The 27,944-nt window shown below is 45.6% G+C and overlaps 1 protein-coding gene across 2 annotated transcripts in view; it reads left to right on the top strand.

The window, feature by feature from the left end:
• The first annotated feature begins 619 nt into the window (after positions 1–619).
• Positions 620–27,944, top strand: part of KCNIP2 (potassium voltage-gated channel interacting protein 2) — a 117,129-nt gene continuing 89,804 nt past the window's right edge. For both annotated transcript variants that reach the window (XM_066619474.1, XM_066619472.1), the window contains exon 1: positions 620–692. In XM_066619474.1, coding sequence (XP_066475571.1) covers positions 620–692 — 73 coding nt within the window. The remainder of the gene's footprint in view (positions 693–27,944) is intronic.

The raw sequence follows: 27,944 nt of genomic DNA, 5'->3' as shown, positions 1-27,944 counted from the left end.
TCCCGGGCGCGCCTCTGCGCAGCCCGCCCAGTGTGGGAGGGGGCCGGCGAAGTGCTCCTGGCGACGCTCGCGTGCTTGTTTGTGTACAGACGCACGTGTCTCGCGGCCCGCGGCGACACGTGTCGAAGTGCTACTCCTTCTCTTCTTCCCGGAGCCCGCCCTCTCCCGTCGCGGCACACCTGGGGGAGGCTCACGCGCCCCCCAGGGGGAAGAGACGGCCGGAGAGGAGTTCCAGGGCGCAGCGCGGGGCGGGGCAGGAGGCGGGGCGGGGGGCAACATCTGGCGCGGAGCCCCAGGTGGGAGAGCTCCCTCCCCCTCGCCCGGAGGACCGGGAGGAAGCGCGCCCTGTGGACGGGAGAGAAGAGCCTCTGTGCGCAGAAGCTGGGGGCGCCGGCGTCCGCCTCTCCTGTTGCCGCCTGCCGGACGCCGCCTGCCCTGCCCTGCCCTGCGCCCCCGCCGCGAGGATCTGCAGAGGGCGCTGGGGGTGGGGGGCGAAGAGCCCCAGGAGGGGGGAACCGGGAGCCCCCCCGGGCGCTCCGCAGCCGGAGAGGAGGCGCGCACCGCGTCCTGTCCCGTCCGTCCCAGCGCCGGACTGTGCCCGGGCGCGTCGCTGTCCGAGATGCGCGGCAAGGGCAGGAAAGAGAGCCTCTCCGACTCCCGGGATCTCGACGGCTCCTACGACCAGCTGACGGGTGAGTTCCTCCCGGGCTGGCATCGCGCTCGGGGGGGGGGGGAGAAGGTGCAGCATCCCTTGGGCAGCAAACGGGGGGGGGGGTCCGGAGTCGAGCCGGTTTCGAAACTCCCCCTCCAGCAGCAAACGCCTTTTCGTGCCCCCCCCCGCACCTCTACCACTATCGGTGGGTCATTGGAGGGTCGCTGTACCAAGTTGGGGATGGCAAGTCAGCGACTTGGTGCCTTGGCTTTTGGGCCCCCCTATGCACTGTAAACGTGTGTGTGTGTGTGTGTGTGTGTGTTGGTTGGATAAGGGACACTAAGACTGCAATCCTAACCTCACTTTCCTGGGAGTAAGTCCCATTGAACACAATAGGACATACTTCTGAGTAGACCTGGTTGTGCCCTACCTGTCTTAGGGAAAGGTTTCAGGCTTTTGACTGGCTTACTCTTTCCAAGACTCCAAGGCATTCTCAATACATTGAATTTCCAACTTCCATGTGGCTGGCACACCTTTTCACATGGAGCTTGATATGATCCAATGGAGGCAGGCCAGCGGGCTCCCAAGTGTTACCCTTAGATGGAACTTGTTTAAACCCCTCTGCTTGCTTAGATCACAAGAAAAAGTCACCAAGTTCCCCCTTAGACGTGTTTGGAAAGAAGAGCCCAGCAAGGAAAGCATAAATCCAGGAGACTCTGTGGATCGAGGCCTTCACTCCCTACCTGTAAAAGGGCCTACTAGACCAGAAGCAGGCAACTGGCAACATCCCTGCAGAAGCGCCGCCCCCCCCCGTGCTGTCCTTGGTGCTGATTCTTGTTGCGCCAGCTGGGTCCTCCTCTGTACCAATTCCTTCCCCCCACCCATGCCCACTGCCCTTAAATGTCACTCAAGCAATTTGGTGCCTGCAAAATGGGCTTTTCGCCCTCAGAGATGTGATGAAAGGAGGTATTTTGAGCTGAGTAGGAATTTAAGGCCCACACAACTTTCTCGTGACTCCAGTGACTTTATCACATCCATATGGATTTAAAGCCAAAATCGGGTTAAAAATAAATTTTTAGACTCTCTCAGGCTGTGACCTTTGATTGCAGAAGCACTGTGCCCTGAATCCTCAATTGCTGTGGTAGCAGCCTGGATTTCACAGCACCTTGTTCAGCAGGCAGAGATCCCTGAGCCCCCTTTACATGGAGGCAAGTGAGGCCCAGTGAAACTCAAGAACTCTTTGCCTTCCAAACCAAACCCCATTTCACAATTATTAATGAAAAGCTATATTCTTTCCCACAGTTATTTCTGGCTATTGTGGATTTATTCTCTGAGGCTGTAGCCCTGAACACATTTACTCAAGAGTAACGCTATTTGAATACAGTAGAAATCACTTCTGAGTAAGCATGCTATATCTTTTGATTTTCACTTACAACAGTACAGTACATTTTCTGTTGAATTGAACCAAACTTAGCACTTCAAGCTGTTGTAGAGATGATGTTTTTTAAAGGGTCAAATCCAGTGCCTGAGAACAAATAGGTTTTGGCTTCAGGGCAGTTGCTGTACTTGCTTTAAGCAAGTCAGGATTTTTCCCTGTTCCTTTTTCTACTCCAGTCACTTGCACTGCCCCATCTAGGCTCTTTCATGGTTTTTGTCCTATTTTAGGTGCTGTCTCTTTCCTCTCTTTCTGCCACCAGCTCCCCTGAGTCATTCATCTCCATTTTTGTAGTAGCTTTCCAGACATAGTTACCGAGTGTGTTCTTGATAGGCAAAGCAGTAGTCAGAGGACTGAGTGAGGGGTAGCAACAGAACAATATCTGTGGAGCAGTTTAAACCAGGGGAGATTTGAAGACCACACAGACCTGCTCTGTTGCAAAAATGAACTCTCTGTAGACTAGCAAAGAAAGTACAGTGGGTGCTCCTCTCCTGATTGTCCTGTGCTGCTGGTAATGTCTCCCTAACATGGCAAGTGCCTCTGCAGAAGAAATGAGGGTCAGCAGTGGAGGCAAAAAGCAAATCTCTGCTTCACTATGCTCTGATTGTCAGGGCTACTGTGCAAGTCCAGACTATGATTTGTCACATCAGAGTTTAGCCCTCTTTTCACAAGCTTTTCAGAAGTGGTGAAAGCACAGTGCTGGACAGGAATAGGAGCATTCGGAAGGACAATTCAACATGCTGCAATCACCCAAGGGTTAATGAGCTGTTGATGAGCATATGAAGGATGGTTGTGTGAATTGGTTCATGTTGAAAAGGCACAGGAGATCTTGGGGGCTGGGGAGTGTTTAAATGGTGCTCCCAGAAGCACTTTATGTTGTCCATGCTTCTCAGCCTCTTTGACTCTGGTCTTTCAACCCTTTGACTCTGGTCTTTGGCATGTCTGAAAGTGTTATGGAGTTTTGGCAAAACCTCCTATTCAGATACATCACTGTGCTTACAGTACCAGCAAAATGTGACAAAATTGCCAATAAAAATGCAACTGTGTTTTATCACTACATCTTGTGAACTTGAAGGCAAGATTGCTTTTCCAAACACATGTCTGAGAGCATTCTTGATCTGAGAACCTGGTCTAACCCCTACTTGATCCCATCTTATCTTGAAGAAAGCCTGAACTATATCATAAAAAAACCACAAAACCATCCTGGATTGATTCACTCCTTGTTAGCTATTTGTAGCTGTTCTAGAAATGTAAGCTTATGAGGCTGCAAATTCACCTTGCACAGGCTACCCTGCATCGGCTTGGCCACTTTCACCATGCCATAGCCATCCTGTTCTTTCTTTTGGGATCTTGCTGTGATGTCAGGAATATTGGGCAATATAGTTGGTGAGTGGCTGCACAAGAGATTGTCCTGCCCTGAAAAGCAAGCTTCATACAGGTGTTCTCAGGGCAGGAGGTCTGGTCTAGAGGGTAGAGCCTGCCTGAAGATAACATCCACAAGGTCGCCAGTTCAAGGCCACCGGCACCCTGCGACCTTGAAGCAGCTGACAAGCTAAAGCCGAGCTATTTCCATCTGCTCTGAGCGTGGGAGGATGGAGGCCAGAATGTGAAGCCAGATCGGAATGAAACACCTTGAATGTAGTGGTTCTTGAAAGAAAGAACCTTCTTTCAAATTGTAAAAATCCCTATTTAATAAGGGATTTAATAAAAGCCTGCCTACGTAAACCGCCTTGAATAAAGTCTTGAATAAAGACCAAGAAAGGCGGTATATAAATACCTGTTATTATATTATTATTATTCTCAACGGTTTCAGCCCTGATGCCTGGAAATCAAAAGCACTTTATAAAATGGTCTTGCAGCCATCATAAACAAGTTACAGCCCAATCCCATCCAACTTTCCAGCACTGGTGCAACCGCAATACGGTCCCGGGATAAGGGAACAAATGTTTCCACACCTTAAGGAGGCCTCTGTGACTGCTCCCCCAACACAGGAAGCAGTGCATACCCCATAGGCACAGCAGCACCGGCACTGGAAAATTGGATAGGATTGGGCCATTAGTTGTTGCTGTGTGTGAGGAAGAGGCTGAAGGCATAGCTTCAATGTGTCATAAATATAGCCCAAATCTGACCTGAATTAAGTATTAAACATGTGTTACTGTTATCCTGATCTCTTCAGGTGTTATAATTCCCTTGCCTTCTAAGGCTGGCAGTCAATCATTTTTAAAAGAATTTGGGGTGACGTGATAGGGCCGGTCTTGCCCATGGCATACACTCAGTTGTTTTGCGCTGCTGTTGTCCCTGGTGAAATGAGTTGTGCAGGATCTTGAAGCACTACAAGTGCCTACAAAGCTCTTTTGATCAGAAACAGCAAACAAAAGGTATGCACTCTGGGCAGTGCAGGAATGGCTCTGTTGTGCAACCTGAAATTTTCATTCAAACTGTTTCCATTTTATGACTCACCTAGAAGAGATAAGGATCTGCAACAGACAAATAATATGGTGACTGGTTGTGGCATTGTTGTTCACTCTGCACTAATTTGTGTCACTGCACAATTGAAGTGTGAGCTGTGAGACAGGCAGAAACTTGAGTTGTGAATCAGTCATTAACTCACAATTCTTGTATCCATAATTTAGACACTTCATCAGTTTTGTCCATGATAAAAGATGAAGTTGGTCCCTGTCTCTGGGTTCCGCACGCACCCATTCTGGTAACCACTTTACTTCTGCTGCACCTTGATTTCCCCTGAGCATCCAGCAAGCAGTCTTATCCTCACAAATCCTGTGTCACTTCATTGATGCTGAACAGCTGGTGCACTCAACCCCAGAGACAGCTGCATTTTGGCAGTGGGTGAATGATCACTATAGAAACAGCCTACATTGTGCTTTGGGACCCTGTTAAGACATAAATTTACTTTACTCCATTACAATGACAGGTAAAGAACTGCAGTAACTCATATTGCCTCTTCCAAGCCACCCACTGGGAATGCCACACATATTTATGTATATGGTTGCAAGGTAGCATCTGGCCTGATCCCTACATCCCACAGAGGACGTGTGATTAAAATACCTTTCAGCATCAAATGTGAGTCCAAGTATTCAGCAAGGCCTTGTCCGTGTGTGGGAGGAGAAAGGGAGGTGTGATCACCTCCATTTATTTCTCTATCTGAGAGGTGGCAGTTATAGTTACAGTGTTCTGGCATTTCATGAGCAGTGTGTCATTTCTGTCAATCCCGTAGAAGCCAGCGGTAGAAGTCAGGGCTTTTCCTCTTTGACTCAAGGAGCAGACTTGGATATCTCCTTACGTTTTCCCTGGAAAAGAGCTTATTATCTGACCTGGACAGGAGAGATCTGTGTGCGTGTGTGTAGCAATGTATACAGGTATTGAAGGTCAAACAAGATGTTACTTTTAAGCACATGGTTTGGGTTAGCATGTTTTCATTCAGCAAATTAGCTAGATTGGGTCCCGTGTGTATCAGGACTGCAGCATGGGGAGACATGGGTTCATCTGCCTCTACCCCTGCTGAGTTCCCCCCCCCCCCAGATTAGTCTCCTGTGCAGCAGCTGTTAGCTAGCCCTGGGGGAAAGTTCCCATTGACCCCAATGTGAGTGTGTTTTTCCCAGGGCAAACAGCCACTTGGGAGTACTCAATCCAGATCGGGACTTTGGCAGAGCAGAGGATTTACCCCGCTCCTCCCATGCTTTGGTTCTGATCTGCACATGGCCCAATCTGGCTGGTATTTATTGAGTAACCAACAAGTATGTTCACTCCAGTCCTATGCTTGATGTGGTGTCTAGTTTGGCCCTAAGCATAGCTGGTTCTGTGGCAATTTGTGTGTATTGTGAATTGTGTGAGGAAGGGTGAGTGTATGTATGAAGATATTCCCTTCTGTGCACCTGCCAGTCCCCTCTTCTTCCCAATATGGTACACATTCCTCATCTTTTTTAATGACTGTTGTCAGATACGGACTTTGCTGCTGGATTGAAACAGTCTTTTTTACCAGATGTTGATCTCATTGATCTCATTGATCAACATCCCCTTCGTTCCCAAGTCAGCCAATTTCACACCCAGAAGGTCTGGGGTGATGGAGGAATCAATGTCCACCTGCAGGTAGCTTTTCCCACTTGCTCCGGTGGTGGAGTTGAAGACTCTGTCAGGGGGAGTATGGACTAGATCAGACCCAACCCCTGGTTACCCAGCTTCCCAATTATGTCAACTGCCATGAGATTTCTCGTGCCACATATTTTGCCCTATAGGGATGCTGCATCTTGTAAATTAAATCTTGCACAGTTCGAATCCACCTGTATATACCTCATCCTTTTCTGTATGCATTGTCCATTTGAGGGGACACTTTCCTCCTTTGCTCTCCTGGCTTGGAAACTCCCTTATTTTAGGCTGATTAATTGTATCTGGCATACCATTCAGTCTCACCTGCCTCCACGTCCAAATGAGGTGGTGGTTTTTTGTGGAGGGACAAATGTATATGTGCAGCAGTGCCTGGAGGCTGTTGTCGTGCTGCAAAGCAGATGGGTTGTAGGGGGTGTATTTTCTGCATCAGCTTTGAGTCTGGTCAGAGCAGCTGGGCTTGCATTCATGTAGACATGGACAGAGGGTGAAAGGAGTATTGGTGCCAAGTACATTTGGAGAAACTTGAATGGAGTCTGTAGAGTTGTTTGGAAAGTGATAGGAGGGGGCATGCCCAGGTTCTGTTCCAATTATTTTCATCTTGAAGGGTGTCTTGTGCTGATGTTAAGAGGCACAGAGCAGTGGTGGTCTAACTGTCAGAGCTGGTAATGGGCTGTGGGAAATGGCTAATACAGCATCATTGATGTAGGCAGTGGTTCCCAAACTGTGGGTTGGGACCCACTGATGGATTGTTACCTGATTTTTGGTGGGTCTCCAAAGGGTGATGGAAAGATAACTAATTGCCTCAAGCCCTGAGGCTGTTCAGAAATCAGATACTGTAGCTGCTAATTACCTTGTAAAGAGCTCAGCTCCTGCAGTTTGCAAGCATGTGTAAATACAGGGAGATGAATGTTTGAGGGTCTTTTTTCTTTTTATTATTACTTACAAATAAATAAAATATTATTTCTTTCTAGATCTCCTTTTTTAAAAGTCTGGTAAACCTAGGTGGGTCCCAACAGAGTGTCATTTTAAAAATTGAGTCTCAGTGTTAAAAAGTTTGGGAACCACTGATGTAGGGTTTTGGGGTCAGGGGGTGCTTCCATGTCTAAATCTTTGGTTTTGGAAAACAGTGCTTAATTTGAATGTGTCATCTTTAATCAGCAATTCAAGGGAAATGGGAATTAGCAGAATTAACAGTATCATCTGTGTGAGGAGATGAGATTTTCATGCTGCTTTGTGTCATATGGTTGTTAAGGGAATGTCAGTGTGTTGTGTCTATAAGTGCTGATTACAGCTTTGAGACAGACCATTGTACAAAGACAAAAAGATGTCTCAACAGCCAAATGGGCATTTGAACATGATGCATGGCAACAGTCTAGTACACTTGGGAGGTCTGGTGTGCAAGATCCAGGAAGGGCAGGGCACTGCAGCTCAGGATAGAGGAGCTTGATATGAACACTGATACCTGCTACCCCAAGACCAGTGAGTTAGTGTGAGGAGGCTTGGCACTGTCCAGCAAGGTAATCTAGTTGCTCAGAACTCTTCTTAAGAGTATCTTCCCCCTGCATGAGAAATTTCCTGAATTCCTGGTTCATGCTTGAGTGTTTATGCCCCCCCCCCGCCTGTACAGGACAGTTGCCCCCAAACCAGAATGAGCAACCTTGTCCAGACTCTGTGTTGAGCTGCCCTGAACTTGGGATCCCTCAAGGTTCCTAGCAAAAAAACTGAAAAGGATAATCACTGCCCCTCTAGTTTCAAAGCCTCAAAATTGTCCTTAGTGTCCCCATCCCTAAATCACAGAGTATTTTGTGTCCCATTTCAGAAATTCCAGGAAGAAGTTTGTTCAGGACTAGGAAGAACAAATGAGTAGGATAAGGGGGAAGCAGTACAGAAAAACAAAATAAACTGTTGCTAACCTGTACTTGAATGTAGCCTTGGAGAGCAGTATAGTAGTTGCATTGCAATATAGTCAACCAGTATGACTGGAGTGTGTCAATGATAAGGCAACAGTATCACAGCTGAGTGATGGTGAGTTTGCCTGTGCCCCCTTCTTTTCTCCACAGCGTTCATAATCTCTCCCCCGAGATTGGCCATGCAGTTGGTTTCTGTCCCTTGGTCTCTGTTTGGGGAATTTCCAAGGCCTGCTCATAGATTGATTGAGTCCCCTTCTGTCAATGCAAAATACATATCCAGGTCCCCTAGTAGGGGGGATGCTCTTGAAGCTGAGCCATAGACAGCCATTGAGTGGGAGGTAGTAGTCAAACCAAGAGCCAGAGCCAGGAGGTCAGAACCAGAGAACAAGTCAAAAGACTACTACTGTCTTGGCAAAGTCCCAGCCGGAACAGAAAAGCTGGAGAACCATTTCCATTGAGCCAGCCTGGGGAGGAGAAGTTCCTTGAGTCCCCTGGCACTCTTTACCACCAAGGATTATAAGTCTTGGGAATGAGTGACCCAAAAACCCTTCATGATGGCAGAAGAATCTAAGTGGATTTAATAATAATAATAATAATAATAATAATAATAATAATAATAATAATATTAAATAAAAAAACTTTATTTCTATCCCACCCTTCTCCCCAAAGGGACCCAGGGCGGATTTGTCACCTGATGTGTTGCAGAATGTGTTGAATGAGGAAAAGCATTTAAAAGACCTCCCAGTCAGCCTGCACTGAAAGAAATTATGGAGGATGGGAATTATTTGGGTTGCAGGGGAGGAGGAGAAAATGGCATAGGAGACCTGCTGAGAGATGCAGCTCTCTCTGTGAAGCTCCAGTGGATGCTTTCCTATAGATGTGACCCATAAAGGGTGCAAATAACCCTGCTGAGTTATTTCTTAAGAACTCAAAATGAGGTTAGCACAATGAAAATTACTCATTGGGGAAGTTTGGGATTGGGGCTGGCAAGGCTGGCTGATTTAGTCTTTCCAATAGGCTGGATTCTCTCTTCTCTGCCACTTCCACTTTCCATTTTATCAGCAGTGATTTCATTAAGCAAAGTGCTTTTACTTTTGTTTAAAGCAGCTTGCTATGCTGGGAAAGTGGGTGATTAATCAGCCAGGTCTGGTGGCTTCTTTGAGGAATGAGCTGCTCAAAGCAGGGGGTGGCTGGAGTCTGGGCACAATTCCAGGCAAACAAAGTGGTATCTTGTTCTGGCATGTGTTGGCTGGGGCTGTTTGTGTGAAAACTGGGGGCATCATCATTGCTAATGAAGAATTAGTTGCATTCATTTGTTTTATTAACATCCCATCCTTCCTCCAAGGAGCTCAAGATGGATATATAATTCTTTTATCTTCCCCTTTCATCCTTACAACAACCCTGTGAGGTAGGTTAGGCTGAGAGATTGTCCAGCTGTTATAGATTCTTTTCAATCTGAGCACCCTGTGGATATGGACAGACCATCCACACACCCATTTGACCCTTATCTGTCATGACTGGTGAGATCTATCTGGGAAATGGGACAGACAGAGTGGCACATGTTTCACTCAGGGAGGCTGTGGTTCCATCCTGCCTTAAAGTGGCAGTTGTCCTGAGGAAACCCTCCTTTGTGTTATCTATCACAATGGATAATTACTGGCCAATCTCTAGCTTCTCATTTTTGGGTAAAGTGGGTAGTAGTGACCCAACTATAGGTTTTTTCTGTTTGTTTTTTTAAATGATTATCTTGAACCATTTTAATATGGCTTTCAGTCAGGGTTTGGGCTGAAAACTGTTGGAGGAAGTTAAAAATAGTTTCCTCTTTGAGGGGGAAGCAGAGTAGCTTAAGCAGTGGACCCGCCCTCTTTGGATATCGACCAAGGGAACCTCCCTCACCCGGCTGACTGCTAATCAATGAAAAAAAGACAAAGAGGCAATGGCTTGTTAAAGTTGCAAAAAAAGAAGTTATTTACTTACAGTTCCATAGAGTGTATATTTACAGCATCTAATTAGGATCAGAGGTTCAGCTAACACTTAGAGATAGCAAGGCTGTAGAGCTGCCTCGCCCTGCATGCCTTGCGCTCAAGATGGCCTGGGCGTCAGAGCCCTGGTGTGCACATCTTAACAGGTCGGTGGTCAGAGGACAAGAGGAAGTGCTCAGAGGAGAAGGGAAGGATAAAGGGTTAGGGCCACACCCCACAAGGATCACAGAGAGAACAGGTAGAAAGGCCAGAGTCACTGGGCCATAGCTTGACCCCTCCTGGACAGCATCCTGCCCCCTTTGGACAGCAGACGGAGTTGCATCAACAACAAAAACAACCTTAGGGCACAATCCTAACCCCTTATGTCAGTGCTTTCCAGCACTGGCATAGCGGTGCCAATGGGACATGTGCTGCATCCTGCAGTTGGGTGTCACTCACAGAGGCCTCCTCAAAGTAAGGGAATGTTTGTTCCCTTACCTCAGAGCTGCATTGCCCTTATGCCAGTTCTGGAAGCACTGACATAAGGGGTTAGGATTGCGCCCTTAGTCACCCTAGTTGATGACCTATACCAAGAACTATAGAAGAGTAGTCAGTTCTATTGGACCTTTCTACAATTTTTGATACCACTATCCTTCTATAGTGTCTGACTGAGATGGGGCTTGGAGACACTGTATTGTAGTGGCTCCAATCCTTCCTGGAGGGTAGATTCCAGAAGGCAGTACTGGGGGTTCCTTCTTGACACCATGGCCATTGGCATCTTTCAGGGTTCAGTATCCTTTATTGTTTAGTATCTGCATGAAACTGTCTGGGGTGGTTGACATCCAGTGGATGCCACCCAGCAGTATATTTCAATTGCACTTGGTATTAGGGAGGTGGTGGAGGTTCTGAACCACTGTCTGTACTGGGCTTGGATAAGGGTAAACAAGTTAAATTAAATCTGGACAAGGCAGAGGTGCTGTTACAGCCCAGTTCTATCTAATTCCCCTTGCACCAATGCAGTTGATGATTCGTGCAAGCTAAAGAAAACCAGCCACATCAGAGTAGGCCAGTGCTTAGAATCTAGTCAAGCCCATCAATACTGGGTTACTTCATACATAGCACACTCTCTGAGTCGGTTTCTTACCTGTTAACTGGGAGGACAATGACTTAACCTTACTGGGTTCTGTTGAAAATAATGAGGCAAAATTGTCAAGCACTTTGCGAACAAAATCTGCTAGAAGGAGTAGTAGCCTCCCATTAGTTTTCAACATTTGTGTAGAATTGTATCTGGACTAGGCAGAGAATTTGCTGCTTTGCATAGTAACATGGAAACGGTCTAAAGTACGTACATGTCTCAGCTGAAGCAAATACATGCTGTGCTTGTGAACCAGGATGTAGGATCTTGATGAAAAGAGAGAAGTGATCAGTACCGTGCAACTTGAGAAAAGCTGATTCAGGGTGAGAAGGTGCTTAGTGCCAGGCCCTAGTTCTGAAACTGGGCAATTTATCTTGTTCTCTTTGTGTTGTGGCATCATGCCCAGGCCTTTTGTGCCCCTTAGTGTGGTCTTGGCAATTGGAGACGAAAATGTATTTTGGTTTTATGTCTCTTCTCTGTCCTGCTGGCTACACACCTGTTCTTTAGGCTATGAATTCTAGTTTCTTTTTTTCCCTTCCAGATGCAGTGTTTGGTGGGAATATGCCTTTGTTCTGTAACGTATCACTGGGCTGCAGTTAGTTACCTGCTTGTATGCCCATAAGATTTTCCCTTCACGGTGAATAGGAGCTTCAGATGGGCAAGTGGATTGAGGAGTTAGATGTTTTTTTTTTTTTCTCTCTCCCTCCCCCCCCCCACACTGCAGCCCTCATCCAAACTGCAATGTCTGCTTTGTAGCGGCTGTTTAGAAAAAAAGGGGAAAAGTTTTGATCACAGAACTCCTATCAATGTTAGCTTGGCCCTTAGTGTAATCATATGATACAGGAATCGTGTAGCAGCTCCTTTTTAAAATGCAGAATCAGAGAGGTACAAAAGTGAGATAATGTGTCTGAAGTGCTTTGAACTCACATAAAAGTGCTGGAGAATTGTGATCATTTCTTGCATCCTGAGCTGCCCAAACCAGATAAAAGATTGTTGGAGTGTGCAGTTCAAACTAGATGAGACATTTTCTATATGCTTAGCAATTGTATGTCTCATCGTCTGTAAATAGCAACTGAATTGGGGGGAAAAGTGAAAGCCTGCCTCCTCCTACCTCTGCAGTCTTGATCCAGACTGGGCCCTGATGGCTGCAATTTACAAAAGAAAAGACAAGAAACCCAATGGCTAAACACGCAGTCAGTAAGTTTCATCTGGTTTGACCTGCGACAGCTTCTTGATATAAGTGTACAGTAGTGGGGTACTAGAAGTCCAAGCTCCTTACTGTTCTCCTCTCCTTCTTGCCTTCATTTTTATTTTGTGTATATCTTAATTGGACCAAGAAGGAAGAGCATGGACTTGTTTCTCCTTCCTTTGTTATTATATTTGGCCTCTCACCACATGCTCTGCATGTCAGGAATGAGGAATCTGAGTTGGAAGCAGTTTTGGGTGAAGTCGGAGGTTTTGAGTACTGACTCCATAGCCCTGCTATGTGTGTCACTTCACTCTGCCCCAGTTTTGACCAGTGGTGTGTGTGGGGGACGGGACTGGTATGGTTTTTCTCTCTCCTTATATTAAAACATGTCATGGATTGATGTGACCCTGCTCCCTCCCATCTTTTCCATCAATCTGCACAGTTATGTACCAGGGACAGAAGTGAGTTTGGCTGGCTAATTTGTCTTCATTGTGTCAGTTACCATTGCAGAGACGAACCCATTTATCTCTTCACTTGTGGGAGGTTTCCTGATATAACAGAGTTTGACAAGCCTCTCTTTATATCTCCAAGCAGAAATGTAACCATAGTCAAGAGATGTCCCTATGACAGGGGTTCTCAAAGTGTGGGTTGGGAGGGCCCCAGTCAGTTTGGAAGGGGCTCACAAGGCTAAAAAGAACTAGGTGCAATTTCTGGACTCTCCAGTTAGGGCTTAAATATCAGAAAGCTGCTTTCAGTAAGTGCAAGCCACACTGAGCTAGATGGATCAATTGCTTACTCCAGAGATTCTCAAAGTGTGGGTCACAACTAGTTGTGGGGGGATATTGCATATTTTTCAGGATAACACGAGTTTGGCAACTCCTGCTCCATAGAGAAATTGGAGTGTTAGCGCCCAATCCTATCCAACTTCCCAGTGCTGATGCAGCCATACCAACAGGGTGTGCGCTGCATCCTGTGGTGGTAGAGCAGTCATGGAGGCCTCCTCAAGGTAAGGGAATGTTTGGTTGTGGGAGTATTGTGGCTGCATTACCACTGGAAAGTTGGAGAGGATGGGGCCCTTAGAGCCCAATCCTGAGCTCGGCGCTCTGGCTTTCCGCTGGAGTGCACTGTCGCAAATGTGCCGTAAGGCATGTCTATGAGGCTTACTGCTGGGCCAGTGCCCATGCTAGCCCAGTGCTGGCTGGCCCTGGGCTAGTGCTGGGTGGGTACCCGTCCTCTGCTGCTCGGTGGTCTCATGGACCACCGAGCTGCGGCATGGTAAGCTGGGGCGGGGAGGGGGCAGGGAGGAGGTGTTCTGGGGAGGGAGGAGGCATGGGGAGGATGGAGAGAGGGCGGGCAGGAGGCGTGCCGGGGGAGGGAGTGGGGAGGCAGGAAGCTCCACTGGATCCACCGAATCCTGTTTGTTCGTGTAGGGCTCGGCGCCCTACATGAACGCCTTTACCGCTGACCTTTTGGTCACTAAAGTGAGTAGCCCCATTGTGGGGCTGCTTCCCTTACCTGGGAGAAGGGGACAAAAGTCCCCTTCTTCCGAGGTGCTGCCCACAGCAGACTGAGGCATGCAGGATGTGGCAGCAGCTATTCTTTGCGCCGCTGCAGCCGTGCGCCCTGGGCAGCTCAGGACTGGGCTGTTGTTCTCTCCTCAAGCTCATGTCCTGTTCTTTCACTCTTCCCCAGTAGCCTTGACTGGTCTATACTGCAACAAGTTTGTTTGGAGGGCATATTCCATCTTAAAACGGCCTGCTCTTGTAACTGTGACAAACTGTATGCCAATTTTGTGTTTACACAGCAGTTAGTAATCCTGGACCAAAAAGGCTACCCCAGGCTTTCTTGAGGTTTTCTTCCTCCATTTGGCAGGGATTTTTGCTTGCCATTCAATCATGCTGATCACCCTTTATTATATTTTTAAAAGTTGCATGGGGATTTGTGGTGTTCTGCAAAACACATGAAGAAATTGTTCAAAAAAAAAAATAGGCAACTGCATAAAGAAGAAAGAGTAAACCTGAGAGCCAGGGTGGTGTAGTGGTTTGGGAGGTGGACTTAGACCTGGATGATCCAGGGTCTAATCTCCCCTCGGCCACAAAGCTTCCTGGGTGACCTTGGGCCAGTCACTTTCTCTTAGCCTCACCTATCTCACAGGGTTGTTGTGAGGACAAGGAGGAGGGGAGGAGCAGCTGTATAAAACCACCCTGAGCTCTTTGGAGGAAGGGTGGTATAAAAAAAAATGTGAAAAATAAACCAGGGAGAAAATGGGCTTGCCTGGTGCACCAGTTGCTGCTTCCACTAGGACAAATGGACCAAGTCAGCCAGAAAAAGGATTGGCTGAGATGTGCCAACCAGACCCAGCACCTGGTCACAGAGGCACAATAAAAAAATATAGCAAAAATGGAAAGGAGATAACAATGCACTTTCTCTTGCACAGTCTTTGGTATTCATTCTAAATCTGTTTATCACAAATGACATTGGATGTAGATTCACCATCTAAGCACATTTGAAATAAGACTCATGCCAGTCATCTTTTTATAGGCACACGTCAAGGACTTTCTACCTCCTTTGAGTGCTTGAATCCATTATGATTATATTGACAGGGCTGTTTTTTCCAAGAACATTTGTTGTCTTTGCTCAGTGTAATTTGCATATCTTACCAATGTAATATGTTTCAACAGTGCATGTATTTTGCTTTAATTTCAAAACAAGTTTTTAATTCATTTCTGCCCTGAAATCCGAATTTGAGAAATCTATTCCTGTTACAACAACAACAATAATAAACACTAACCATTTCTGTTTTACTTTTCAGGCTATATCCTGCTTTACTATTCTCACCATATTTTAGGGTTACTAGAGATCAGATTTTTGAGGGCCATATAAGGCCCTCCAGCTAGGGTACCAGATCTCAAATTGGATTGTGAGATGGATTTTGGAAGACCTGAGACCTATATTTTGGAGAGCCACCTTCATGCCCTTCTCCCTCCCATACAGAATTTAGTGTGTGCTGCTGATATGATCACTCCACTTTGTATGGAAGGACAGAGATGGAGAAGTGGTGTGGCAGCAGGAATTTTGCAGTAGTGTAATTGGAAACAATATAATTTTTAAACAGTACTTGAAAAAATATTTCACTCATCCTGAAAAAAGAAAACATTGTGATTTTTTCCACTAGAAAAATAGGAAATTCTTCAAGAAATCCCTTGTTTCCCCCCCCCCCCCTTTGCTGTGAGGCTCCACCCTGGCGCTGGCTGCTTTGGGTCATTCAATAGTACATAACCATGTGACATCACTACCAGGTCCTGCCTCATGACACCACTTAGCCCTATTACCTGAATCTCAACTTCAGGGGTGCCCGGCAACCCTACCACATTTCTGTCCACTCTGTGAGGCAGGCTAGGCAGAGAGAGGGTGACTTGCTTCATGGCTGAGCCAGGCATCTAAACCTTTTTCTACCACTTCCAGTGCTCCAGCCATTTGGGGATAAGCCATCATGTTCATTTGGGGGATATGTTCATGGGACATGGACATATGGATATGGACATTTGGGGGATATGGACATGTTCATCATGTTCATTTGGGGATAAGGCACATGTTCAGTATGGAGAAGGTCCAAAGGTTACACTGCTGGCACCTTTAGTAGGGCTGTTCTGGCTCCTTATAAGGCAGACTTTGTTCATTGCACTATCCTGGCCTGCATTATTCCATTTTACTTAAGATGTGACCTTAGCTTAGACCTTGTAAGCAGCTCATTGGTTGCTAGTCTACCTCCATTCGGAAAGGTCCTGTGCCATCAGCTTTCTCAAGGATGCTTGTCTTTCAGAGCAAATTGACACACCCATAAGCCAGTCAGGCAAACCAAGCAAGTCTGCTTCCTGTGAGGTTCCAACTCCCACAGTTGAACTTAAACAGGAATGAGGAAAGGCCTGGAATTCTTTCTGAAAATAACCCAATCAGGAGATCTGCTACCTGAATTGGCAGGAAAAAAAACTTGCGATAGTGTGTGTGTGTGTGTGTGTGTGTGTGTGTGTGTGTAGCACCATCACTATTGCTGCTACCTCTTCTGCCTGACTGTTTAGGGAAGCAGGATCAGGGCACAGTGCAGTAATCCAGAGGTCCTCTGCCTCCTTTCACCTACCTTCAGGTCCTGCATCTAACTGTTTGCTCCTGCTGGTCCTGGACTGGGTGGAGCAAGCAGGAGGTGTTGGTGATGGACCTGAAGGTAAAAGGAAAAAGAACTCCACCTTCTCACCTGCCTGGCCTTCTGGGTCAGCAAGGAGAAGAAGGTGAAGCCGTGAAAGCGAGTGATCCAAACAATAATCTGCATGCTGGAGGGAGAGGTTGGCTGCCACTGCCTCAGTCTTCTTCCTGCTCACTCTCAGCAAGTGGGAAGTAGATCAGAGAGCCAATTGAAGTGACTGACAGTGGTGGGCTGGAGGGAGGCGGCATGCAGAGAAGGGGTGTGGGGTACCACTTGTCAGTTTACTCTTCTCCCTAAATTGCCCCTCCAAGTGGCCACCTTATTCAGCCTCATGGCTGGACCTGAGTCCAGTCCACCACGCATGCTCCAATGTGGATATGTTAGCCAGCATCTCTGTTTTTGGCTTTGACTACATGAAGGGTGCAAGTGACTTTAGCAGCAGAACAACCCAATTCCCTGCTTGCAATAAAGCTCATGTGTCCAGTGGAAGGTGAATCAGGAGAAAGATGCAAGATAAGCTGTTTTTGGGAAATTCATCTACTACTGTTCATCAGGACCACTTTACACATTACAGACACATGCAAAAGATTTTATGTGTATCTATAGAACTATAATAGGGGTACAGTACAAAGGTTTGTTTGTGTATATCATACAGACCTGTCTGGAACTTGGCTGCCATGACTAGCCACTTGTCCACGGTTGCAAACCAATATTTCCTGTCATGTAACAGGTGAAAGTATCCTGTAGAAGGAAGTGCTAGGCCAAGGCTAGAAATAAACAGCTTAATCAGACTAAAAACGTGGGATTTTAATTGGAGCTGTCTTTGGAAAGATGTTCAATGCTGATGGCATCACTGACATACATAAATAATGGCATAAATAATCTGTGCACTTGACATCTTTTGAGCCAGAAAGAACATTTATGGTGCACTCAAAGAAGGCAGCAGGTAGGATTTTCACAGTAATGAATGACATCTTTTTATAGGTTCATAGCTCTAATCTATGCTATTTAACCAAGGGAGACTTTTCTATATTTATGTAAAATTATAACCTTTGCAGAGATACTATAATCATGCTAATTTTAATTATAAGTAAGCAATTAATTAGGGTTAATTGACTAAAGGAACTGTAATTTTTTGACAACTCCTTCCTAGTCATGAATTTTATCCAAGAAATGTCTGATCTTGCCAGGAATCATGGTGTATTCATCCCTGAAGGGCAATTCCTTCTTGCCACTAGGTTTGAGATCTGATAGTCCTTAAGCACAGAACTTGTTCTGCTTCCACCTTTTTAGCACAGATCGGAGTCCAAGGGACAGGGAGAGAGTCTGTAAATTGGTATTAAAGGAGAATGGTACTAAAAATGAGAAGAAGCAGAGACCCTTCCACTTCCTTGAAAAATGCTTGAAAACTCTTCTAGCACCACAGACTTCTTGAGAGTAGTGTTGAGGGCTATGACCACTGCCTTTGGGTGACAGTTTCCAGCAAAGGCTGTTCCCAGCAACAGAGAAGTTATCAATCAGGCTCCAAACTCAGTGATCTCTGATTGCAAACTTAATTTTACAGGAAGTGTTCATAAGATCACAATGTGGACTAGTGACCCCTTCAGCATACTTTAATCATTCCTTCCTTCACAGTTTAAGCGTGGTAGTAGTGGGGTTTTCCAGCTGTCCCAGACTGAGAGCATCTTGGGATACAGAAAGGCAGGATTTCAGTATATTAACTAATAAAATTAACTCTATGAATAAAGCATGGTTGAAGTATTAGATAGGACCTAATAAATGTTAAGGATCTTGAGAAGGGACTCAGATGTGAAGCATCAGGCTTATAGTGTAGGTAAATGGTACTTTTATAGCCCAATCTTATCTCCCAGCATGCTACAGCATGCAACCACACCAAAAAAAAGTGAGCACTGCATACTACAGTGGGACTGTGAGGGACAATCTGAAGGCAAACTAGAGGTAAGTAAAAACCTTTTTTTACTTTCCTCGTAAGCCTGCAGGCCACCTTTGGGTCTCCTCTGACCCACGCCAACCATTTTGCTGGTGTAAGCCAGAAGAGAACCAGGGGACAGTCTGAAGCCAGGTTTCAAGGCTAGGATTCTGGCACAGGTCACTGGCCCTGGGTCCATCCCTTCCTCCCCTGTGACACCCTTGCCCAGTCCAATCTTCCTTGAAACTCCCCTGGACCTCTCTCTCCAGTGGAAGCAGTGGGGTTCCACTGCTTCCACTGCTTTACAGCAGCAGCATGAGCTGGCATGACTTTTGTGCACTCTGTGCGCTGTCCCTCCTCCCGCTGTCACAAATGGCCCCTAGGATTGGGCCACTCAGTGTTTCAGAGGTATTTTGGAAGAAAGGAGTAGAAAAAGTGTGTCATTTCTTTCTGTGTTTATTGTGTTAGGGTTGTTTCCTGTGTCTGGCTGAAGAATGGATCAGAATGATTCCTTCCCCACTGCCAGTGTGGAATTACTACCCACAACCCAGAGATCTTTACATTCAGCAGCAGGCTGCAGACTCACAGTTGTGTGCAAGGATCTCTACACATTTACCTGTGGAATGGATTATTGTTAGGGAGTCAACAGATCTAACCTGCGTTTGGAAGGGGCCCAAGTAGAAAATATTTGAAAAAATGATCTTAGGGTCAGTTGTTTGTGTGAATGGCCTGTGTAGCCTTGAGCATTACATGTCACGCTACATAGTTCTACCTGCAGCCCTGCAGGACTCAGTATTTCCTTGATTAAACTTGAGCATCATCTGTAGATTTGAAGTGTATATACCATTAAGTCACAGTCTCTGGCAGAAAGCCCTTTGCAGGATGCAAAGCAGTGGTAAAGAGATGCCGAGGGCTAGGAAGGCAATGGAAATGACTTTAACCACCTGCACACTGTTGATACCTCTGGCACATAGTAAATTTGTTAATCTGCTGCCCCCTTGGAGGGCCTGGGGAATGCCCTGGGCTCAGATGGTTCCTTCCAGCCAGTTTATTTCAGAATGATCCTTCTGCGATCACTAGAGCTCCATTCTAACTGGATTAGATGAATGAGCTGCCATTTGGATAATTGTTGGACTTCTCTTTAGATTAAATTTTTTTTAAAATTACATTGTGCAGGGGAATTAAAAACCTCTAACTCTAGATATGTTTGCAAAGAGATAATCCAGGCAGCCATATGGATCTGCACCCAGTCATGCTTCCGCTCCACAAACTGCTCTCCTTCTCCTCCTATATCACTTTGCAGCCTCTAACACTGTTGGGAAGTTGACGGGAGGGAGCTGCACTAATTCTGCATTCAAGCTGACTTGCTTGCTCTTAATTTCCCCCAGTGAAATGTCAATTAATTCTAAATGGTATGAGTTCTGGTGACGGCAGATTTTCCTAGAGAGAATTCCCACCTCTCCGTTGCAGCAAACCTGTTGCAAGCACCAGATTTTCATCAGGATTGTGAATCTCCCCATTTTAGCTTCCATTTGGGGGTACTTGAGGGTGCAGTTGGGATTCCCTTCAAAAGAAGGTAGCACTGGGCACAAATAAGGGCTAGCTGGAACAAAACCAACAGCAAGCAAATACTATCTTCCTGCACTCCTTGGAGGTAAGTGAGATGGGGAAACTTAAATTTTTAAAAATTACGTTGTGATGTTCCAGGCAGACAGAGCTTGCCTGAAGTAGGCCAGTGATATAAAGTATGGGTCATGACTCATTTATTTTCTTTGCATTTTCTACACAGGCAGCATTTATGTGCAGGAAAAACATGAAAATGACATATAGATAAGCTGTGTCACTATACGTGTATGATACGCGTGTATAGTAGTATATAGTATATATACTATAGTAACTATGATATATGCTATGATATATAGTAACGCTGACATGGTCTTTATACATAATACTGTATACAGATGCATGTAAAGTTTTCCTACCTAGAGAAAACATCATGTGCAAAGTGATGCTGTAATGTGGGTGATCCAAAGGATGGCCTGTTGAATCTGGCAGTTCTGGATAAGGCCACCTCTGCCATGGTATCACTGTGTGATCTTGGCCAAATTTCACTCTTATTCTCCCTGTAGGATGAAAATAATAGGACCTATCTTACAGGGTTATAGAGACATAATCCACCATAAAAATGGTAAAGCACTTTCCAAATGGAAGGTACAATCTAAATAGTGAATAATTGGAGCATCGTCATGGAGTTGCATGCAAATGGCAACACTTGGCCTCTTGGGGTTAGACCCAGAGAAAAGTGGGTGTGCTTTAGCATGCAAGGCATTGTTGGCAGGGGGAATACTACTTGTAGTCCAGAAAAAAGGTGCATTTTTCTCAGAGCTTCTCTTCAAGCACAGTGTAACCCACTGACATTTCCGTCTTCATCCTCAAGGGTAAAATGCCATCCCTAGAGGATTTCTCCTGTGTCCTGATTGAAACCTCCCCACTGCACACACAGTATATACGAACACGAATTCTGTTGCTGAGAAGCTGCTCTCCCCCACTCATCCCCAGGCTCTATGGCACTGTCCCAGGTATGACTCCCCTGCTCCATTTAATTTGTTAATGCAGATGGACTCATTTGTTACGCAACTAAGCAGATAAGCAAAACTTCATTGCTTTGATTAGTGTTCTTCTGCTAGGTTCCTCTTGCTGGAACCATTCCTGCATCCCCAGGGGTTGTGCTGTGGGTACACTAAAGAACTTGAGCTTGGAAACAGCCTCCTGCCTGGCTTTCCATTCAGGCTATAAAAGAATGAGTGCCATACAGTATTTGTTGGAGCTGCAAACAGGAGTTTGCACCAAGTGAGCAGGAATTTGGTGCAACTTCAGGCACCCTCTGAGTTTAGGCTGGGCTAGGTGAGGTCTGTACCGTGGTCACAGATTGTTACAACATGCTTTTTGTGGGACTGAAGAATTCTGGAAACTTCAGCTGGGGGTATATTGCTTCTGTCAGGCTGCTACAAGCAGACTGCTTATTATGTAGTGCATATAGCTTCACTGGCTCCCAATTTGTTTCTTGGCCCCGTTCAAATACTGGTTATCCCCTTTAAAGCCCTAAATGGTTTGGGTTCAGGGTATCTAAATGACGACTTGCTCCTGCACAACCCTGCTTGACTTTTGGGATTGGCTCTGCATCCTTCCTCCATACAGTGGCATGGCCAATGGGTACATGGGACAGGATCTTCAAAGTCTGACTGTCCTGGCAGAGGACCTCTCTCCCCTGGAAGGCTTGCTTAACCTTTTCTTTCTTGTGAGTCCCGAGACAGGTGGGGCTGCCTTGTTTAGGGAAGCCTTCTTCACAGTGGATCTGTTATACCCCCCCATTGATGGCTTGCTCTGGTCTGCTGCTAAGGGTGTTGTTGTTGTGCTGCCCTTTAGATGACATACCATTTTAATTGCTTTCTAATCATAGCTGCATATGCTGCTGCTTTGGGGGCTTCAGCTGAAGAGCAGCTTGGCCATTTCAAAGGTGCTGAAAACATCAATACTTCCGTGCCAGCACTCGCTCCCTAGCTTGAGTAGTACTGCTTGGAAAGACCAGGATTTGAGTTTGGTTCACGTGGGAAGGAAAGATTAGACTGGATATCTGCGTCCCATAGTTATGATAGGAAGAGCAAAGTGCACTTACGTGGCACACTCCAGGGGTTGTGGGAGTTTGATTACAGTTCAGAATGGTGACTGGCTGTACTGATGCATGCTACTTCAAACGATTTGCATGGTAAATGCTGCAAGTGCCTTGGCCCTCAATTGCTCCTCCGAAATCTTCTCTACTATTCCCTTTCTTTCCCCTGGATAATGGCTGGTCCACCTGATAGCCTTGGGTCTCCCTGCCCACAATTTGTCTATGGTAACTCCCCACACAACTGCATCATTCGACTAGTTTGCTGCAAGCAGAACTTGCAGTTTGCAAGTCAACATAGTGGTGTGTGGTGTCTGGCCTGGGTGGCCCTAGTTCTGACCAGACCTAGCTCAGAACCTGGGAACAGTTGTTGCTCCCAAAGATGCTCCACAGTGTAATCTGGTGGCTCCCCACATGGAGAAGCCCTGTCTAAAGCCAAGAGTTTCTGGATCTACTCTTGGGGAGCCCTAAGACCCTTCTCTGATTGTTGCCTTTGATCTTGACTCCAGTCTGGTTTTGACTACACACCTGCTTCTGCCTCACATGGATTGACAGTCATTTCACCTGGGCCTAAACTCCAGCTGTCTGGAGCTATCTGGGGCTTTACCCTAGCCAAGATCTGAAACATGGTGAAATCAGCAGGGAAATGTGATGCGGGTGGGCTATTGGAGGATTTTGATAGATAAGGGCGAGAAGGAAGTCTTCTTCCCTCCTTACAAATACTTGCTTGTCAACTGCTTTCACCTGGAAGGCCTAGAATCCCCATGGCACCCCCCAGTCTTCCCTGCTCCCTGACTCACTAAGTAATGTGATTAACTCTAGTTAATGAAGTGCTAATGGCCTCACACTTCCAGTTATTTAATTAGCTGACAAGAAAAGCAAACCTTATTGTCTTGGGAATCCTAGCAGCCTGTAATTAACACAGAGAGAGGTGGTGTTGGAGTGCAGACAGGTACCAGTAGCCAAGGGTTAATGCATTAATAAGGCATAATTCCTTGCCCTATGGAAAACATGGTCAGGGTATGAAGGAAGAATACAAAGCAGAATGGTTAGGAATTTAATCTTTTGCAGACCAGTCCATAGTATCAGTGCTGAATGCTGGTACCTGGGGGAAAAGTGACTCATAAACAACAGAGCAAGCAAGAGAGATGTGTACTGCAGCTAGTTCTGTGCTGACAAGCTCAAATGAACAGTGGTCATGTTTTTTTTCCATACCACTGTTGCAATAACCTTCTTTCAGACCTGCTGATAGTGGATCAAATGTCCATGCTTCTGCTCCATAACTTGATGAAGACTCCTCCCGCATTGCCATAGGTGGAACCAGAGGGGTGTCTTCCCCCTTGCTGGATGGTTACTTGAAGGAAAGACTCTTTTATTTCCACATATTCATAATGCTTTTCTTCATCATCAGTATGGAATCATACACTGTTAGATTTGGAAGATACCACAGAGGTCATCTAGTCCAACCTGCTGTTCAGTGCAGTCAATATAAAGTGCATCAGTATAAGTAAAAATTATTTCATCCTGGCCTTGTTGCTATTTATGTTTAGGATGAGAGCATTAATGTGAAATATATTATTTCTCTTTCAGAATCTAACAAGACAAACAAAACTTGCCCTGCAAAATACCTATTGCCCCTTCTGTGTGCCCCAGAATGTTTTTTGTTTTTTTTCCTGGTGCTGCTGCTGTAGTGTACTGTATGGGCCCATAAGCCATTCTTGGCAATTGGGATTTATGGAGCAAAAGGCAACAATGTGTGGACTCAACCCATTTACAGTCATGCATTACCCATACATTTTCATGCTTGCAGGGCTTGTGCCAGTCTGTTGCTCCAGCTGCAAGGAAGTGCTGCTTCTGCACATAGAAGGAGATTTGGCTCACATTTGGAAGCCTTTATGTGGCTCCTGTACTCTGGATTGGTGTCCTTGTTTCATGAAAATGAAACCGATTCCTATCTATGCTGTGGGGAGGTGATGAAGCCAGTTGGCCCGTTTTTCTCTCTTTCTGTCCTTTCTAGCCAATACAGACATGCTCAGAGACTATGATTGTGAAAAGAGAGGAGAAAATTGTTGACAAGCAATAGAAACCAGGAGCTGAACATTGCCACATTGTCTGGACAGGAGAGGATGCCCAAGCAAAAGACTGTGCCAGCCCATTGGCTTGTCCAAATGTGTCCAGAGACAAACAAGGACTTGTGTCCCTTTTGTTGTTGTTGTTATTGCTTGCTTGTTTTTTTGCCAAGGTTGCTCAGCTCTGTCCATTACAAGATAAGGATAAAAACCCAGATCAGCTCCCCTTAGGGTGCTAACCAAGGTCCTGAATTTCTCCAAGTTTCCCCATGTTTTCCTGTTAACTCCTGAGCCTCCCAGCTGTGAGTTTCTTATTTCCTGGCCAGCAATTTGCATGACTGAGTGGCAGTTGGGTGGGTGCCACAATCTCTGGAAAATGTTTCTCATTATGAATATTGTCTGTTTTACACACATCCTTCTTAACTCACTCCTAGCCATATACCTTGAATCACTGCATCTAACAATGGCAGTTATCAGCTCTTAGCTGTAGAGGAAATCTTTAAAGGCTTCTGCACACTAGAGGTCACTTGAGGTCCCAGTCACAGCATGTTGTCTGAGGCCAGGAAAAGGAGAAATCCTGATAACTACAAGTACTTTGCAGAGCTGAAGATTGCTGTAAGACTGTTTCAAAGAACTGGCGGTGATGAGGAATAAATGTGCCTGCTTCAGGAAGATAGAGTGAAGTTACAACCTCCTCCTCCTCAAGGAGGCCACTTCTTCAGTTGCTTGGCTCTTGATCTGGTCCAGCCCAAGACCTGCTTGTGCCTAAGGCAGTGTGTCAAATAATGCCCCCTTTCCTTGATAGTGCTCTGCTGCTGCTTCCATTGCTTATCTTCATCCTGTACTCCAGTTTCAGGAAGGAACAGAGCAAAAGAGGGAGATGCTCTAGCTCACCTCTTCCTCTTCTGCTCCATTCTTCTCTTCCTTTCCAAATCCAGAGAACAGAAAGAGAAGGGAGGCAGGTGCCTTTCACTGATCTGCTACCTGAAACAGCAGCTTCAGTGAGCCACATGGATGGGACAGCCCTAATCTGGATAGATGTTCACATATTGCAAATAAATCCAGGTAGTTTGTATTACTAGCTCTCTCCTCTCATTAACAAAACCAATGTTCGTTTCCCCTCTCAAACCTGGAGTAAGATCATTTGTAAATCAAACCAGGCATTCCAATGAGAGCAAAATTGGTGGTTTTGTGCATTTTTTTAGTGCTAGAAAGCAACTGAAGGAAGTCTGATGTGGATTGGGATTATGGTGTGGGGGAGAGAGGTATAACACATCCCCCACAGGCAATCTGGATTGAGAACCCCTGCAGCTATTTAGCATAAACGCACACATACACACACAACACTGTGTAATTTGGTGATTGGAGTGCTGCAGACACTGTTTTTGCTTTGGTGGCAAGAGCAGTCGCTCACTTGAATTTAATTAAGCATATTTCCCAACTTACCTAACATTAACTTGCTGTGCCAGCTTTTCTATTCCTATCAATGTTCAAGCATTATGGAATCAGTTCAAGGATTGTGTTGTGGTGCTATGCTCATGGCCAGGCATGGTGCCAATGAGGGGATGGTTAGTTTCAGCCAGGGTCATTTCAGATGGGGAATTCATTTCAGCTGGGCCCACTGCCTATGATGTATGTGCACAAACATCCTTGCAAGTCAGATTTCTGAAAATCACGTAAAGTATAAATAACTGGGTTGCACCAGACAGGACTGTGTCCATTACAGTGTTTGAAGACGGGAGGCACCATCTGTGAGAGGCCAACCTTTTAAAAATGCATGCCCTGTACAGGCAGCGCAGGCACTCTCACAGATATATGCATGGACATATGAGTTTGCTCCATAAGTGAGGTGTCCCTTGGGGTGTGCACTGAGAGAGGATACTGTGTCTTGCATTGTGACGAATCGACTTAAGATGTGTTTGCCAAGCAGACATAAATGCCACATTGAGCTACAGGTCAGAGAGAACATTGATTTTTAAATAGCAGTTGAGATGGGGGCAGGGAGAGGGAGTGGTAAGAAGGGGGAGAAGCTGCCTATCTCTTCAGTTAGCATGAGATTTGCTGCTGGCTGCAGCAAGCCAGTAGTTCTGCAAGTGATGGATTTTGCCCACCTGCTTTTCCAGCTCTGAAATACTTATTGGTGCCAAGTAGTTCTAAACCTAGGAAAACCTTTCCCACTTAACTAATGGTGTAATGCCAATTCTCTCCTTGATAGTATCTTTGCATCTGGTAGCATTAGAAGCTGGGCTGGTCATTGCTTAAAACATTCACTTATGTCATATACTTGCCTTTCAGTTCCACAGTGAGCCCCAAGGGAACTTACAGAAGTCATAAAGGCAATATCAGAAAGGACAATTTTTGAAAGATCAATCACAAAAGCAGCAACCATCTGAAGAGTAATAAATGATGAAACCCTTTATTGAAGGTATGCCTAAACAAGAATATCCAGAGTTGGTACTTTGTATTGACTCATTTGAACAGTGGAATTAAGAGAGAGAGAGAAAAAGGTGGTCTTCCTGGACAATTTACTTGTTGGTGTATGTGTGATGAAAGAGTTCAACATTGCCCCTTTTGGATGAATGGACCAGGAAAAATAGGGAATGCTGTGATTATATCCAAACGGTGGCAATGTTGTTAAAGATTTGAGATGGACATGTCAGGGCTATGCCATTATTTTAAAAACATTCAGGGATCAAGTTTGTTCATTACAGGAAAAGCAGCTATGCAACTGAGAATTTGAAAATGGAGATATTAACAATGTAGTATGTTAGGTAGAGTATTTTTTAAATTACTGTATTATCTCATGTTTTTCCAGTTATTGCCTTCAAGTGTTATGGTATGAATATGTATAATTATCCTTCTCTGTTGATTTTTGTTATATTTGTGACTATTTATACCATGTTGGCAACCTTCAGTCTCGAAAGACTGTGGTATCGCGCTCTGAATTGTAGTTCTGGAACATTCCAGAATGGTGGTTCTGGACTATTTATAGATCTCTGATTAAGAGTTGTATTAATGGACTGTTTATGTTTATAACTCTTTTAACTTACATAATAAACAATAATAATCCTCCACTTAGTTGGTGCCTAAAAGCACAGAGAAAGGGAAGAATGAATTCCTCACAGCAAAAGCATTCTGTAGCCTGAGGATTATGCAAATACTGAGGTTGTTCTATCCCTTGTGCTCATCAACCACATCTTGGGAGTGTTGAGACATAGATCAGAGCCTTCCCCTTCCCCAGAGAGCAGACTGTGTGGATATGGACAGTCATGGCCTCTTGGGTCCCAAACTATCTAGAGTTTTAAAAGTTAAAAACCCAGATTTTCAACTGGGTCCAGAAACAAATTGATACCCTTTGTCAGTGAGGCAATATAGGCAGGACTCATGACCCCATAAGATAGGGTAAGGCAGACACTTTAGGTAGCAAGCTGTGGGGGGAGGGGTCGTCATGATCTGAGGGGTGCCTCTTGTGTACGTAGCTGCCTCCTCCAGCCACCTCCATCCAGCTACTCACTTGCTGTCTTAATTAACTAATGGTCCAATTTTATTGGGCATTTATGATGGCGGATCTCACAATCTGCTGCCATAATTGGCAATGCAGTGCTATAAATGTTGCACCATTGTCATGTGCTTTGGAGCTGTCAGTGCAAATGACCAGAGGCTCCACAAG

This window comes from Tiliqua scincoides, chromosome 3 (assembly GCF_035046505.1).
Source record: "Tiliqua scincoides isolate rTilSci1 chromosome 3, rTilSci1.hap2, whole genome shotgun sequence".
Lineage (NCBI taxonomy): Eukaryota > Metazoa > Chordata > Lepidosauria > Squamata > Scincidae > Tiliqua > Tiliqua scincoides.
The sequence above is the reverse complement of the archived record's forward strand: the minus strand, read 5'-3'. Positions and strand labels throughout refer to the sequence as shown.